The sequence below is a fragment of the Magallana gigas genome, chromosome 5 (genome assembly GCF_963853765.1).
Source record: "Magallana gigas chromosome 5, xbMagGiga1.1, whole genome shotgun sequence".
In the NCBI taxonomy this organism is placed as follows: domain Eukaryota; kingdom Metazoa; phylum Mollusca; class Bivalvia; order Ostreida; family Ostreidae; genus Magallana; species Magallana gigas.
Genome location: NC_088857.1, coordinates 56,925,916 through 56,944,366, shown reverse-complemented (window position 1 = coordinate 56,944,366; position 18,451 = coordinate 56,925,916). Strand labels below are relative to the sequence as shown.

The 18,451-nt window shown below is 36.3% G+C and overlaps 1 protein-coding gene across 1 annotated transcript; it reads right to left on the bottom strand.

Moving 5' to 3' along the window:
* Nucleotides 1-2,451: 2,451 nt before the first annotated feature.
* Nucleotides 2,452-6,594, bottom strand: LOC136275657 (uncharacterized). The gene is made up of 2 exons (XM_066085294.1): nt 5,730-6,594; nt 2,452-5,588 (listed from the first exon to the last, which is right to left on the bottom strand). The coding sequence occupies exons 1-2, from the start codon at nt 6,592-6,594 to the stop codon at nt 2,452-2,454; spliced, it is 4,002 nt and encodes a 1,333-aa protein (XP_065941366.1).
* Between the last annotated feature and the right edge of the window lie 11,857 nt (nt 6,595-18,451).

Below are 18,451 nucleotides of genomic sequence, written 5' to 3'. Positions count from 1 at the left end.
ACCAAGTTGGCACCGTGCACAAAACAATTGTTCTCACTGGAGCTCTAAAGTTAAAAATATCGTGGAATCTCTAAACATGGGAAGTACTTATACCATTTTTTTTACCTTGTAATTTAAACTACGCAGAGGAAAATTAACGTACTAACTTCGAAACAGAATGTTTCAAAAATATTCAAGATGTACCAAAACTTCGAACATATATCCTATTTAAATCCAGCTATTCCGTCGAAGAATACGTTACGCTAGATCTCGCAAAACCCATCAGATCAAATTAAAATTGGCAATGTTTAGATGTGGTGTACTTCCTCTAAGGATTGAAACATGTCGCTATACAGAAGAGAACAGGTAGAGGACAGAATATGTAACTTGTGTGACTTAAATGAAATTGAAACTGAAAAGTTTTCTTTGTTACATTGTCCATTCAAAATATTACCAATTACATTACTATGTTCACTGATCTAATATTTAACTATCCCCGAATTGCTTATTTTATTTATTAATTATACAACAGAAACATTTGACAAAACCAACTAACTCCTAAAACATGCAAATTTTATTCACTTTGTAACAGTTTTAAAGTGACTTATAGGTCCATTGTGCCGGGTGTATTGACATTATATCGGTAAAATGAATTTTGTAATTAATTATATGCATGTACACATGTCACTATAATAAACTGTTTACTTACTTACTATATATTCTGCTTCGTAACGACTTACAGGATGCTTTGTTTCTTGGGTTGTATATGTTTTATACCCATTCCCCCCTATTCTCTCCAATTTATAAGTTTGTGTCCAAATCAGTGTATGACTATTTTTTTTAACATTAATGACATACACATTAATGTTGAATATATAACACTTTTGATTTTCAATTTTGACAAACTTAATGTAACGTTATAAATTCTTAGTAACATTGGCATCTTTTGTATTGTTAATATATTCTAAAATCTATTACGTTATATATCAATATTTTATATTATTCGACTTTTCCCATCAGTTATTTTGATTGATCTTTAATTAAATGGGGCCTATGTCCGAAAAGTCTTTGTGTGAAATTCTGAAAGAGAGATGTTACCCTCATCATTTATTGATCCGGAGGTACTTTTTCAAAGTTGAAAATTGAGACCAAAAGTCGTGATATTTAAACCCGGGGTCATTTTTCAACAGCTTGAAAATAGTTTTCTAAACTCTGATGACTTCAACGCATTAAAAATTGACCTTGTTCAAAATTAACTCCAATAACTGAGTTTTGAACTGTCTTTTAACTGGAACTTGAAATTGTTCAAAACGGTTTAATATACATTTATATCCTTTATGTCCGATACATATACTGACGTCGCTGTGTTGTTTTAAACCCCTGTCACACCTGGCTGGCTGACAACGCACTAGAAACGACGTGGGAGCGCGGTACAAACGCAGAAGAAACGCCAAGAGAGCGCGATGATCGCAGCAACAGCTCTCTGGGGTCGCTGTATGAACGCAGCCAAATGAAAAACACTCGTTCAAACGCTGTGGGTGCGCAGTGAGAGCGCGATTAAGACGCAGTGAGATTCCAAAGGACTCCAAGAGGTTTCCTTGCAAGCGCAATTGACTTATCAATGCGTCTACACTGCAATAAGCTGCATTTCTTGAGCGCGCCAACGAAGCTCTCGTGGCGCTGTTGGAGATCTTACGGCGCTGTCACGGCGACCTCACTCCGCTTCTACGGCGTGTTTATCAGAACGCAGAGCAACGGCGCGTATTTTGTGCATGTTCAAAGTGCGCGCCGTCGCAAGGCGTTCTAAAGTGTTCTAGGCTGTTACACGCATAAAACTGAACCCAATCGAATGATTTCTCATCAGTTTATTCCATGTGTGTATCAATGCGAGGTTGAACAAAGACTGACAGAATTTTTTATACAATATCTTTTAAATATAAATAAAATGTCAAATTCCCACGGACAGGATGGAGGTAATTAAAAGTTAAAACAGAGATTAATGTGAAAATGCCTAGCCTGTTTATAATCTAAAATTTAATTGGAACCAAATCTGCCAAGTCCCACGATTTGAGCGATAAGGTGTGAAAGATAGCGGGGAGAACTGTCAAAGCCTCTCCCCCATTCATAATTTACATCATTTGCTGACCTTACAAGAATTTGTAGAATTCTTACTACAATGAAATTAAGGTTACAATTTACTCTTAACACCTCCGTCCTTAAGATAAAAATTTAACTAGAAAAGTTGAATTTTTTCAAAATTAAAATTGTAAAGATAATTAAAATTAGGAAATAATACATATTTCAAAACAATAAAGTTCACTGTTTTACATTGAAGAAAAAATTGTCCATTAACAATCCATTAACAGATTACAGTCCAGAAGTCACAAATTATACTCAATGTAAAAGCAATAGTTAACAGTCCATATTTTTCAAATTCACTGTCACTATTCATAATACACTCGGATAGTTAGTTTATATACGCGATAAACTGTCTGCATTTTGATTTTTACTGCCTCTGCGGTATCTTACTTCGAAATCAAACGGTTGTAATGAAAGGGCCCAACGTAAGAGTCTTTGATTTCTGTCTTTCATGCGATGAAGCCAGCTAAGTGGATTATGGTCTGTCTCCACAAAGAACTTCCTGCCGTCCAGGTAATAGGAGAAAGAACCTATGGCCCAAACAATTGCCAAAAGTTCCTTTTCAATTGTTGAGTAGTTTTGTTCTCGCGGCAATAGCTTTCTACTGATGTAGGATACTGGATGGTCACCATCTATCATTTCTTGGCTGAGAACGGCTCCTATTGCGTATTGACTTGCATCAGTTTGGACAATAAACGGGTTTTCAAATTTTGGTGTTATTAGGACTGGTGCTGTCATCAAGGCCTCCTTCAAGAGTTTGAATGCCGTCACTTGTTCCGAGTTCCACTTTAATTTTGTCGGTTCAGATTTCTTCAGCATGTTGGTTAGCAATACGGAAATTTCGGCGTATTTCGCTATGTATGCACGGTAGTAGCCCGTCAATCCCAAGAACGACTTCAGGTTTTTCTTCGTCACCGGAAGAGGAAAGTCCTGAATCGCCTGTACTTTAGATGGATCTGGTGTAACGCTTCCATTCCCGACAATGTGTCCCAGACATTTCAATTGTGTAGCTCCTATCTTACACTTTGAAGGGCGAACGGTCAAGTTAGCTTCCTGCAATTTCTTGACAACATTCTCGATATCCTCAAGGTGAGATTCCCAGGAATCTGAGAAAATCACTTTATCATCAAAATATGTAACAACATTTTTCTCGTCATGTAACACCTTGTCCATTAGGCGTATGAATGTTGCAGGTGAGGTTTTCATTCCAAATGGCATAACTAAAAATTCGTAAAGTCCATATGGGGTCACAAAGGCTGATTTTTCTCTGGAATCTTCTGACAACGGAACTTGCCAGTATCCCTTGGTCAGATCGAAATGACTTAGAAATTTGGCATTTCCAACTTTTTCCAGGATGTCGCTGATTCTTGGGACTGGGTATGCATCTGACACTGTTATTTCATTGAGTTTTCGGTAGTCAATGCAGATTCTGATAGTTCCATCTGGTTTGTTTACAAGGACAACTGGCGAACTCCAAGGGCTATTTGATGGTTGAATTTGTCTCTGCTTCAACATTTCTTCAATTGCGTCCTTCACGGCTGCTTGTTTTGCTTCAGGAATTCTATACGGTCTTTGAAATATTGGTGTTTCTGTTGTTGTTCTGATGCTATGTTCCGTCAGGGTACAATGACCAGGTTTGTTTGTGAAAACATTTTCATATTTCATGAATATTTTGCGGACTTCCTGTTTTTGACAATGGTCTAAATTTTCGCCAAAATTCAAATCGCTTATGGTTTCGTTGTTTTCAGTGCATGGAGTCGCTTCTTCTAGTCCATCAGTGTCTTCTGTTTTCTCAGCAACAAAGAGTATGGATCTTTTGTACTCTCTCAAAAGGTTTATATGGTACACTGCCACTCCGCGTCGTCCTCCTACATTGACTTTGTAATTGACATCATTGATGCGTTCTGTCACACGGTAGGGTCCTTTCCACTGAGCCTCCATTCGTGATGATTCTGATGGTAACAGGATGAGAACTTCATCTCCAGGTTGGAATTCTCGCCTTGACGCTGTTTTGTCATACCATTTTTTAACGAATTCCTTCCTTTTTGTCAGATTTTCTTTTACCACTGACGTAACATCCTGTAACCTTTGTCGAATCTTGATTATATGCTCGATGGTTGACATTTGGATTTCCTCTTCTCCTGCCATAAATTCTTTTATTACTTCCGTTGGTCCTCTGATTGGCCACCCGTAAAGTAGGTCAAATGGTGCGAATCCCGTCTCCTGATGAGGGACTTCACGGTACGCGAACAATGCATATGGGAGTAGAGTATCCCACTCTAGCTCCTCAGTTGTGCAAAGCTTCTTTAATATCGATTTCAATGTCCCATTGAAACGTTCAGTTTTTCCATTCGCTTGAGGATGATATGGTGAAGTTGTCACTCCCTTCACTTTCAACAATGTGAATAACTCCTTGATGAGTTTACTCGTAAAGTTAGTTCCTTGATCAGTCAAGATAACTTTCGGAATGCCTACCCGGCTAAAGAGTTCAATGAGAGCGTTTGCCACACTCTCAGCATCACAGCTTTTCAATGCGAATGCTTCTGGGTAACGCGTTGCGTCATCAACAATGGTGAGAATGAATCTGTTTCCTTTCTTTGTTTTAGCCAAAGGGCCTACGATATGCATTGATATTTTGAAAAATGGAGTAGATATAATTGGCGTGTTGATCATTGGGACTTTCACATTGGTTCTTTTTGCCACTTTCTGACATACGTCACATGAAGAACAGTAATCGCTGATTTCATGGAACATCCCTGGCCAATAGAAAGATTTCAAAATGCGTTCTTTTGTTTTCTCTGTTCCAAGGTGTCCTGCAAGTGGTTGGTTGTGTGCAAGTTTTATGATCGATTGTCGGAGAGTTTTTGGTAGGACAATTTGATATCCCTGCTTTTGTTGGTTTGCCGATGTCCATTTTCGTTTTAAGATTCCATTTTCCCAATAAAATGCGAGTGGTATTGTGCAGGCTGTTTCTGTCGATACAGCCTTATCCCGACATGATTTTAACTTTGGGTCATTCCTCTGAAGTTCTGCAAGTTTTTCTGCATTGATTCCATGTAGGTTCTCAATGTTTACAGTCTCTGTTGTTTCACTGTCCTTAATTGCTTCAATCTCTTTTGGTTTTACATCAGATTCATTCATTTTTCGGTCAAACAATACTTCTTCATTTGTTTCTTGACGCACTTGTGCTCTCGTCACAACATTAACATTCTTCCTGCTAATGACATCATTTCCTAGTAGCGCATCTGCTACCAGAGAAGGAACAAGACCAACCTGTGCATGTCCTTTGAAGTACGGAGTGTCGAGTTTCACTATCCCAATTTTGGCCTCAAATGGCTGCCCGATGGCTGTGTACAGTGTGGTCTTCTGTCCCTCCAAAATGCATGAGGAATCTACCAGGTCCTCCTTGATTAAAGTCATTGACGCTCCCGTATCCTTTACAAAGGAAACTTCCCTGTCATTCACGTGTCCTGGAATGTAGATTAATCCATCACATTCATGTTAAATTATTTTATACACTAATGAAATTTTAGGACATTTATTAGCAAAATGCCCTTTGCCATTGCATTTAAAACATATCACATCCTTCCTGTGATTTCCATGGTTTTGACCATTTCCTGGTCCCGATCCTTTGCCATTCCCAGTAAATCCCTGAGATGGTCCAGATCCTTTGCCATTCCCGGTAAACCCCTGGGATGGTCCAACTTCCCTTGGTCCTTTTGGCGGTATGTAGTCCTCGGCAGCTTCCACGACAGTAGATGATCCCTTGTTTCTTCTTACCCATTGTGCTTGTGCTGGCGGTAATGCTTTTAGAAAAAATTCTTCTCGCAAAATTTCTATTGGATCCTTGTCCTCAATGGATCTCCGTAGGTACTTATCTATTCTTGAAAACAACCCTCTGTACGTTTCATTTCCTTCACGTTTTACGTTTACGAGTTCATTAAAGTACTCATGTGGGCGTTTTCCATATCGATCAACAAGTGCCTTTCTTAAATCACCGAATGTAGATGATGACTGGGATGAAATTTGACGAGTCTCACCTGTTAAAAGAGTTCTTAATTGTAAGACTTTTTGTTTCTCATTCCATTCAGCTTGCTCCCCGATAGCCTCAAATTCCGATAGAAATGTTAGTATGTCATCACATTTCGGGTCAAACGGTTGTAATTTGATCTTAAACGGCACAGCTTTTGCTGATGGTTCATTTTCCTGTTTTTGCAGTTGAATTTTTTCCCTTTCTAAAGCCAATCTTTCCATTTCTATCTTAAGTTTTTCGCGTTCCAAGGCAATTTTTTCTCTTTCCAACTCGATTTCCAAATTTTGATCCTTCTTTGTTGTTTTTTTCTTTAACGGCGGATTTTTAGGTTGCCTAAACAATTGCGGTTGATCTTCTACACGCTCATCTTCTGTAAACTCGATTAGTTTTTGGGTTGTAGCTCGCCTTGGCCTTCCTGTGTCATCAACCTCCGTGTCCGACATATTTAATAGGTATTGGTTCACTTTAACTAAAAATTGTTTCCCCACAATAATTAGTAAAATACACTTTTACTTCAATCGTTACACCACGACTATGAGTGAAAGTATCCCACCGCTGCCACCAAATTGTTACACGCATAAAACTGAACCCAATCGAATGATTTCTCATCAGTTTATTCCATGTGTGTATCAATGCGAGGTTGAACAAAGACTGACAGAATTTTTTATACAATATCTTTTAAATATAAATAAAATGTCAAATTCCCACGGACAGGATGGAGGTAATTAAAAGTTAAAACAGAGATTAATGTGAAAATGCCTAGCCTGTTTATAATCTAAAATTTAATTGGAACCAAATCTGCCAAGTCCCACGATTTGAGCGATAAGGTGTGAAAGATAGCGGGGAGAACTGTCAAAGCCTCTCCCCCATTCATAATTTACATCATTTGCTGACCTTACAAGAATTTGTAGAATTCTTACTACAATGAAATTAAGGTTACAATTTACTCTTAACATAGGCAATCCCTCCGCGACGAATGAAGATACGGCGCTGTAGGAGACTCTACAGCTCCGGTTTGACAGGGGTTTTTAAAACGTCTTTTACACGCAGTCAGCGCGCAGAGCACGCCGTGGACGCTCGGTAAAATCTTTTAGCACGCCATGAGCGCTCGGCGGATACTCAGCAAGAGCGCAGTCAATCGCCGAGTAGAACTCCGTGAAAACACATTTACACGCCGTGTGGGTTCCGTAAAAACGCCTCCGTCGCCATCAGGACGCCGTTACATCTTCACTTGTAAAAATGTTAGATAAAATTGTACCTTTTTTCTTAATTTTTCTTGCAATCCTACGGCGATTTCATGAATTTTAGAACGCCGTGAACACGCTGTGGGAACGCCACTTGGTGTGGCAGGCCTAGGGCCTTTAGATTGATTTGTACATGTCTGATAACAATCATTTAACCCAGTATCCTGTTAATAAATAAATGACATTTTGCTTCTGAATGGCAATTGCGACTCGGGATAGCAATTTTTTGGACTTAGAATTGACTTCATATGGTAGCTCTTGCATAAAAGTTTAAAAAGGTATTTATGAGAAGATGTTTCTCTATTACTATTTAAAAATCCCCCCTTGGTGGCCCTACTTTTCTCCAGGGAATCATGGTTTGATCAAACTTTAATCTGCACAACCTATCCTTTCACACAAGTTTTAGCGTTTTTGCTTAATGCTTTTCCAGATGATTTTAGAAGATGTTTCTCTATATCGTCCTATATAAAATTTACCCCCATTAAGCCCACATAATAATCTACACTACCTGAAGATGCCTTCACACAAGTTTAAGCTTTTCTGGACAAATGGTTTTTGAGAAGATTTTTAAACATTTCCTCTATATATTCCTATGTAAAACTTGATTCCCCTTATTGTGGCCCTTACCTACCTTGGGTGACCATGATTTGATTTGAATCTACATAAATTACCTTAGGATTCATCAACACAAATTTCAGATTTTCTGACCTAATAGGTTTTGAAAAGAAAATTTTTAAAGATTTTCTCTATATCGTCCTTTGTAAAAATTCATTCCCCTATTGTGGCCCCACCCTACCATCGAAGACCCAAAAATGACCTATAGGGGAGATTGATTTCCTGGAAAAAAAAATCACTTTTGATAATCAAATTTTTTTTGGTTATTTTCTATCGTATCTATACCATATTTCTAACTTTTTCGAATTTGCATTTTGAACCTATCATATTGCTCTTGCAATTTTGTTATTAATCATCAAAGTTGGCTAAAACAGCATTTTCTCAGTAAAATGGTATATTTCTTCATGGTTCTTGGCCTAGATATCCTTCAGAGCCGGTCAGTCCCTAAAAATATCTTAGATATTTTGATAGGTTTTAAATTGTTAAAAGGAATAAATTAAGATAGAATTTTCTTAGAGGCGGCCTTGGGGTAGAACTTTGCAAAAAACCGACAAAAATTTCGGAAACTGATTTCTATCATAGTGGTCTATATTTACATCTAATAGTTTAAGTCCTGTATATCTCAGTGGGTTAAACCGCTGGCTATGTCACACATGATGTTTTTTTTTAAATGCAGAATTGTGCATTTTGTATATTAAACTTCAATCTTCTTCCTTAAATGTACATTTGCTCTTTGAATTAAAGATATCGATGAAAAAAAGTATACTTCAAAACATGTAAAAGCAATCCACCGGAACTATACCTTTGTGTAAGCACGCTTTGTTTGAGTACAAGAATCATTCACTCTGTGTTATTTGAGACAGGTGCCACACATAAAAAAATAATGCCAAGCAAAAACTGTAGCGTTTGCCTTTCAAGAACATCTATAGGAAATGGTACAATTGTGAGAGAAGTAATGCAAGTAGATGCAGTTCATTCTTTGCAAAGAAAGTGTGCATTGGTGACATTTTAAACCAAAAATGCAGGAGGAAGGTTTATAGATTTAAAAAAAGGGGGGGGGGTCAGTTAGAGTTTTCCGCCCTCTTGCCATTCCGGCATCAGATACGTCCCCTTATACAAAGGATGCAGCTGTAAATATGGAAAAGAGTTCAGTTGAATGTACAGTGGATGATGATAGTGTTCAAACGCCTCGTAAAAATCCTACTACATCTACAAACATCACTCTTCCTGTTATTTCTGTTGGAAAAAACAAAGGCGATGTCATTATTTGTCACAAAGAGTCAAAGGGTTTGCTAGCTTTTAAATCTTTTGATAGTTGCTGATATGTCCTTGGTTGTAAATAAAGAACATGTATTGTATTATAGAATGTAAACTGAAAACAAATTAAAAAAAAGGTTCATAACTCATTCTGCTCGGACAACGACTGTGAAACTTCCTTGGGTCAGTTAGAGTTTTCCGTCCTTTTGCCATCCCGGCATCAGGTACGTCCCCTTATACAAAGGATGAAGCTGTAAAGACATTGCATCTGATTAAAGCTGTTGATGCGGATCTGTTTCATAAAATTTGAATTATCATGTTCAAAACTGAATGAGATAAAAGGAAAATAAATACCCGATGTGAACACGGCATATGTGAAAATTTAATCATTATAATTGTGATCCTATACGGGAATGAAGTAAAATAACACATTCCTAAATATTTTTTAAAGGATATTGTTTTAATGTTTTCAATAGAATAAAAGAAATTGATGCATAAAACGACCTTTGAAATCGCGTCAAACAAGACTTTCGATAATTGCTAATATGTCCCTGGTTGTGAATAAAAGCATATGAAGTACATGTATCGTATTATAGAAAGTAAACTGAAAATAAAATTTAAGGATAATAAAGTAAGAAAAGCCTCCATAACTCATAATGCTCGGACAACGACTGTGAATTTTTTTTTTCAATCACTATACATTTATATGAGAACTAGAACCAAAGAGTTTACTGTGTATAGCCTAAATTCAAGAAGTGGAACGGAAATCAATATCCTTTTTGTAAAGACAGAAACCAATATATAAATAGTGCCTGTTTGGGAGGGTAAGAGTTGAAATTGACACCCCGAGAAAACCATTGTCAACTTAATTATAAAATTAAGACATTCAGTATAATAAAATAAATTTATTTTATTATACTGAATGCCTTAATTTTATAAAAACATCTACTGCTTTTATATAGATATTACGTGAATTTAACGGCGAACCGTACGCGCATAGTTTACGCGCATGTAACAATTCGTTCTGTCGGCCCGTTGCTAAGCGTGTTGCTAACGCTGAGGGTAAGAGAACGGATTGTCAACTGCGTCTAAACCAATCAGATTTCAGTATTTAACATGAAAGTATAATAATACATGTACTTGACCTATAGGTCAAGTCTTTTTGTTATATTCAAGTGTTCCTTTTCAATAATATTTAATTACATTGAAAGAGGCCGTGGCCCTTTATTTTAACAAATTTGAGTCCCCTTTACCCAAAAATGCTTTGTACCAAGTTTGATTGAAATTAGTCCAGTGGGTCTGGAGAAGAAGTGGAAAATGTAAGTTAAATATCAAAGTTTACAGACAAACAGACAGACGGACGGACGACAGACAAAATGTGATCAGAAAAGCTCAGGTGAGCTAAAATGATAGACTGAAGCTCTTGAACCCTTTCGATTTTTGTTTAAGCAATTTTTGATTGGCCTTAAAAGTTAATCTTTTGAGATTATCTATTCACTGCACCGCATTGACGTCAAAATTCAGTATATACCGTCGTAGCCAGATTTCTATTGCATGGTAAGTATATATATTTGTCAGTTCTTTGTACTATCTCTGTATTTCAACTCGAACACTAGTGAAACTTGTTCAAGAGTTAGTCACAATTTCTATGATATCGGTTAAAAAAGCTATTGGAACTGACTATATAAGCCATAATATGTTAAAACTTACGAAGAAATTCACTATTTCTAAACCTCTGTATGGTGTTCCGATGGGGCAACTTCGACTTTGCATGAAGATGCGAGAGTGCGAAGTTGCGAAGCGAAGTGGCGAAAGTGCGAAGATGTGACGGCGATGCACAAAGTTGCGAAAGCGAGAGTGTGAAGGTGCGAAGGCAAAGGAACGATACTACTATCGCTGTAACGCCTTCGCACTCTTGCCCTCGCCACTTTGCAATTTCGCCTTCGCCTTTTTTGATTGCATTGAGCAAGTCTCGGTCAATTACATATAATTTGATGCAGGCAACCTACTCGCATAAAGTTTACCGATTTATCTTAGGTGTTGTTTATACGCATGTGCTGGGCCATCGTGCTTACTATGAATTTTTATTTAAATTTTACTGTGTTATGTTACATATATGTATACCAGAGGTGGATATATATTCCTTATCATTTATATACACTCAATATAAAATGTAATGTCCGCCAAAATGTGTACACATGCACTTCCAGATTCCTGTCACTCACCAGCTGTCTGTTAACCTTAAATCAATACTGTGTATCAAACACAGTAACATTTTAATTTCAATATGCAACATTCCTTTCTCATGCACCGATATAAAGGGGAGGGGTGTCCGGACCCTCTCTCCCCCTCGGAAAATTCAATATTATAATACCACGCAGTAATAGGGAGAGGAGGTCCGGACCCACCCACTCTGGAATATTTAATATCATTATCCACCCCAACAAATACAATTATCCCTCGGAACCAATCACCCCCCCCCCAAGAAAAATATTGATCTGCAAAAGCTGTGAAAAAAGGCTTCGAATGCCATTTGCATAGAATGTACAAAAACTACCTAAAAGGTTAAATTCTGCTTAAAAATACACTAACTTAAAAATGAGCATGAATTCTTTTTTTCAGTTTAAAAACTTCATTGGATAAACATAATAAATCTAATTTAAGACAAATTCATTGGTATTCACAAAATAATTGATGTATATATATATACAACTAGATGATAACCCGCGCAAGCGCGGGTTTTAACACTTTACACATTAATTATGATATAATGCTAAATATGTTGAACCATATATTTTTGTTCATTTTTGTATATACTTTGTCCGATTTTTTATCTTATGTTTTAAAATTGAAATACCATTACCATTGTAAAAATTATGATAAGGGTCACATGTCTAGTTCAAAAGATCCAGGCCCTTTTGTAATTTATCTACATAAAATGATGGGATTTTGAAACATCAGAATCGGAAACATGGAAAGCCCCTACCTTGAGGCATGAAATAATCAGGGTCATCTACTGCTTGTAAACACTACCACATTTAAATTACATAATGATACAATCTCAACTTTAAAAGAACAAATCCTTACTGTAATTTTTCAATTTATAAATAATACTAAAAGACAATTTAAACACCAGACACTGAAACATCGAAACCTCTCTACAGCTACCATTGTAAAAATTATATATAGTTAGGGAGAAAACAATAAAAAAAAAACATCGGGCTCCAAAACATCGAAACACCATACCCTTGATATGATATTGTTAGGTTCACCCGCAAGTGGTCTGACACTGTCAACATATTGTGTTGATACAACTTCTTTTTTAAAAGATATAGGTCATCCTATAATACAACTATTTAACATAAATTAATCGAATTATAAACATTGAATGTCCGTTCTGTGGGGAATGAAATTTTCAGTGTTATTAACCAATAGTCTAACACTATCACTGTTAATAAACTATAGGTTCCTTCTCTACTTTAACAGAATCAGACCCTTCTGTACACCAAGGGAATTAAAAATGAAATGCACCGAGGTATATATATTTTTCGTGTCGACATTAGTGCTGTGTTTATCAAGCGGTGTCGACCTTTTACATTATTAATATTGTTTTTATATATGTTAAAAAAAGGTAAGAGAACATTGTACTCGAAAACAACAGAGGCTCTTAACCCGTTGGATGACGTTTAAAAGGCACCAACTTAGTGGTGAACAGCTACCATTGTAAATATTTAGATTCGCAAAAAAAGAACAATGAAAACATCGGGCTCCGAAACATCGAAACACCCTACCCCGGAGCTGAAATTATTAGATTCACCCTCAAGTGGTCTGACACTGTCAACATACTGTGTTGATACAACTTACTTTTGAAAAGATATAGGCCTTAGACATCGGGCTAAGAAGCATTGGATGTCCGTTCTGTGGGGAATGAAATTTTCAGTCTTAGTAACCAATAGTCTAACACTATTACTGTTAGGTTAAACTAAAAGTACATGTATCATATCTAGTTTAACAGAATCAGCCCCTACTGCTCACCAAGGCAATTAAAAAAGAAAAACACCGACGTATATATCTTTCGTGTCGACATTAGTGCTGTGTTTATCAAGCGGTGGCGACCGTTTACAGTGTTTATTTCATATATGTTAAAAAGAAGCAAGAGAACATTGTACTCGAAAACAACAGAGGCTCCTACCCCGTGGGCTGAGGTTTTCATGGCACCTACGAGTGGTAGACAGCTACCATTGTAAAAATTATAGTTAGGAAAAAAAAACCGATTAAAACATGGGTCTTCAAAACATCGACACACCATACCCCGCAGATGATACTCTTAGATTGAACCGCAAGTGGTCTGACACTGTCAACATATTGTGTTAATAAAACTTTTTTTTAAAGATATAGGTCATCATATAATACATCTATTTAACCTTAATCGAATTATTAACATCGGGATCAAAAACATTGAATAACCGTTCTGTGGGGACCGAAATTTTCAGGGTTACTTACCTATAGTCTAGCACTATCACTGTTCAGTTAAGCTGAAAGTACATGTACCCTATCTACATTAAGAGACCCTACTGTAAAACTAGGGAATAAAAAATGAAATAAACCGACGTATATATCTTTTATGTCGACATTAGTGCTCTGTTTATAAAGAGGTGTTGACCTTTAACAGTGTTAATTTCATATATGTTTAAAAAAGGTCAAAAAACATTGTACTCGAAAACAACGGAGGCTCTTACCCCTTGAGCTGAAATGTTCATGGCACCTAGTACTGGTGGACAGCTTCTGTTGTAAATATTATAGTTCGGGAAAAAACAATAAAAACATCGGGCTCCGAAACATCGAAACACCCTTCCCCGGAGCTGAGATTGTTAGGTTCACTATCAAGTGATCTGACGCTGTCAACATATTGTGTTAATACAACTTATTTTATTTTACAAGATATAGGCCTTCCTGTAATACATCTATTTAAAATAAATACAATTATGAACATCAGGCTGGGAAAAATTGAATTTTGTTCTGTAGGGACTGAAATTTTCAGTGTTAATATTCAATAGTCTACCACATTCACTGTTATGTTAAACTGAATGTACATGTACCCAATCTAGTTTAGCAGAATCAGACCCTACTGTACAACAATTGAATTAAAAATGAAATAAACCGACATATATATTTTTTGTGTCGACATTAGTGCTGTGTTTATCAAGTGGTGTCGACGTTTTACAGTGTTATTTTTATATATTTAAAAAAAGGTTAAAAAACCCATTGTACTCGAAAACAATGCAGGCTCTTACCCGGTGAGCTGAAATTTTTATGGCACCTACTAGTGGTGGACTGCTACCATTGTAAAAATTATAGTTGAGGGAAAAGGAATAAAAACATCGGGCTCCGAAACATCGAAACAACCTACATCGGAGATGATATTATTAGTTACATGGTTTGTAGTTGACCTAATATGGTTAATACGTGGTCAGTAAATTCCAAATGGACCGAGAGCGGAGCTCGAGCCCCACATGGAATTTACTGACCACGTATAAACCATATTAGGTCAACTACAAACCATTCAACGATTATATCTTACCGACTGCCTTTGTATAAATGGCAAAAAATAAATAATGACAATAAAAAGTTAGGTTTTATAAGTTTTAATTTGGGTATAAAAAACATGACGTCATAAATACTCTAAGATTGACGTCATAATGCTCAAAGGGAGTAATATTTTCTACTGACTATGTATGGAATATACATGGTCATCACGTGACTCCTGTTAGCCAATAATTTTGCTAGATTTTAGCAGGAGGTAAGATATTGTTAAGTACACCTTCAAGTGGTCTGACATTGTCAAAATATTGTGTTGATACAACTTCCTTTTAAAAAGATATAGGTCCTCCTATAATACATCTATTTAACATAAATATAATTATAAACATCGGACTCGGAAACACTAAATTCTGTTTTGTGGGGACTGAATTTTTCAGTGTAAGTAACCAACAGTCTAGCACTATCACTGTTAAGTTTAGCTGAAAGTACCCTATCTAGTTTAACAGAATAAGACCCTACTGTACACCAATGGAATTAAAAATGAAATAAACCGACGTATATATCTTTCGTGTCGACATTAGTGCTCTGTTTATCAAGTGGTGTCGACTTTTTACAGAGTTATTTTTTTTATGTTAAAAAAAGGTAAAAGAACATTGTACTCGAAAACAATGGAGGCTCTTACCTCATGGACTGAAGTTTGCATTGAACCCTATAGTGGTTGACAGCTACCGTTGTAAATATTATGGTTTACAATACAAACCTGGGTCTCCGAAACATTGAACCACCATACCCCGGAGATGATACTCTTAGGTTCACCCGCAAGTGGTCTGGCTCTGTCAACAGATTGTGTTGATACAACTTCTTATTATAAAATAAAGGCCCCCATGTAATACATATATTTAAAAAAAATACAATTATGAGCACTGGGCTCGGAAATATTGAATGTCCGTTCTGTGGGGACTGAAATTTTCAGTGTGAGTAACTAATAGTCTTACACTATCACTGTTAGATTAACTTAAAAGTACGTGTACCTTATCAGGTTTAACAGAATCAGCCCCTACTATTCACCAAAGGAATTAAAAATGAAATAAACTGACGTATATATCTTTCGTGTCGACATTAGTGCTGTGTTTATCAAGCGTTGTCGACCTTTTACACAGTTGTTTTTATGTACGTTTAAAAAGAGTAAGACAACATTATTCTCGAAAACATCGGAGACTTTTACCGCTTGGGCTGAAGTTTTCATCGCACCTACTAGTGGTGGACAGCTACCATTGTAAAAATTATAGTTAGAAAAAAAAACAAAAAAAACATCGGGCTCCAAAACATCGAAACACCATACCCCTTGAGATGATTCTCTTAAGTTCACCCGAAAGTGGTCTGACACTGTCAACATATTGTGTTAATACAACTTCTTTTTGAAAAGATATAGGTCATCATATAATACATCTATTTAACATAACTCGAATTATAAACATCGGGCTCAGAAACATTAAATAACCGTTCTTTGGGGACCGAAATTTTCAGGGTTACTTACCTATAGTCTAGCACTATCACTTTAAAGTTAAGCTGAAAGTACACATACACTATCTCGTTTAAGAGAATCAGACCCTATTGTAAACCAAGGGAATAAAAAATGAAATAAACCGACGTATATATCTTTCGGTTTGAAATTAGTGCTGTGTTTATCAAGAAGTGTCGACCTTTAACAGTATTATTTCTATATATGTTAAAAAAGGTCAAAGATTATTGTACTTGAAAACAACAGAGGCGCTTACCCTTTGAGGTGAAGTTTTCATGGCACCTACTAGTGGTTGACAGTTACCGTTGTAAATATTATGGTTCGGGAAAAAAACGATAAAAACATCGGGCTCCGAAACATCGAAATATCCCTCCCCGGAGCTGAGATTGTTAGGTTCACCCTCAAGTGGTCTGACACTGTCAACATATTGTGTTGATACAACTTATTTTTTTACAAGATATAGGCTTTCCTGTAATACATCTATTTAAAATAAATACAATTATGAACGTCAGGCTGGGAAAAATTGAATTTTGTTCTGTAGGGACTGAAATTTTCAGTGTTAATATTCAATAGTCTAGCACATTCACTGTTAAGTTAAACTGAATGTACATGTACCCAATCTAGTTTAGCAGAATCAGACCCGACTGTACAACAATTGAATTAAAAATGAAATAAACCGACATATATATCTTTTGTGTCGATATTAGTGCTGTGTTTATCAAGTGGTGTCGACGTTTTACAGTGTTATTTTTATATATTTAAAAAAAGGTTAAAAAAAACCCATTGTACTCGAAAACAATGCAGGCTCTTACCCCGTGAGCTGAATTTTTTATGGCATCTACTAGTGGTAGACAGCTACCATTGTAAAACCTATAGTTGAGGTAAAAGGAATAAAAACATCGGGCTCCGAAACATCGAAACACCCTACACCGGAGATGATATTATTAGTTACATGGTTTGTAGTTGACCTAATATGGTTAATACGTGGTCAATAAATTCTATATGGGCCGAGAGCAGAGCTCGAACCCAATCTGGAATTTACTGACCACGTAAAAGTCATATTAGGTCAACTACAAACCATTCAACGATTATATCTTACCGACTGCCTTTGTATGAATGGCAAAAAATGAATAACAATAAAAAAATAGGTTTTTTAAGTTTTAATTTGGGTATAAAAAACATGACGTCATAATACTCTAAGAATGACGTCATAATGCTCAAAGGGAGTAATATTTTCTACTGACTATGTATGGAATATACATTGTCTTCACGTGACTCCTGTTAGCCAATAATTTTGCTAGATTTTAGCAGGAGGTAAGAAAAAGTACACCTTGAAGTGGTCTGACATTGTCAAAATATTGTGTTGATACAACTTCTTTTTAAAAAGATATAGGTCCTCCTATAATACACCTATTTAAAATAAATATAATATAAACATCGGACTCGGAAACACTAAATTCTGTTCTGTGGGGACTGAATTTTTCAGTGTAAGTAACCAACAGTCTAGCACTATCACTGTTAAGTTAAGCTGAAAGTACCCTATCTAGTTTAACAGAATCAGACCCTACTGTACACCAATGGAATTAAAAATGAAATAATCCGACGTATATATCTTTCGTGTCGACATAAGTGCTGGGTTTATCAAGTGGTGTTGACTTTTTACAGTGTTGTTTTTATGTATGTTAAATAGAGTAAATGAACATCTGACTCGAAAACATCGGAGACTCTTACCCCCTGGCACATGTTATCGTGGCGCCTACTAGTGGCAGATAGATACCATTGTAAAAACTATGGTTAAGGTTACATGTCTAGTTCAAAAGATCGAGGCCCTTTTGTAACTTATCTCCATAAAATGATGGGATTTTAAAACATCATAATCGGAAACATGGAAAGGCCCTACCTTAAGGATTGAACTATTTAGGGTCATCCTGTAGTTGTTAGCACTGAAACATTAAAATACAGCGAAGATACAATCTCAACTTTAAAAGAACCAGTCCTTACTGTAATTTCTCAATAATATCAAAAATCAATTTAAAATGGGGCTCGGAAATATCAGATACAGACCCGACTGTACACCAAGGGAATTACAAATGAAATAAACCGACGTGTAAATATAATTCG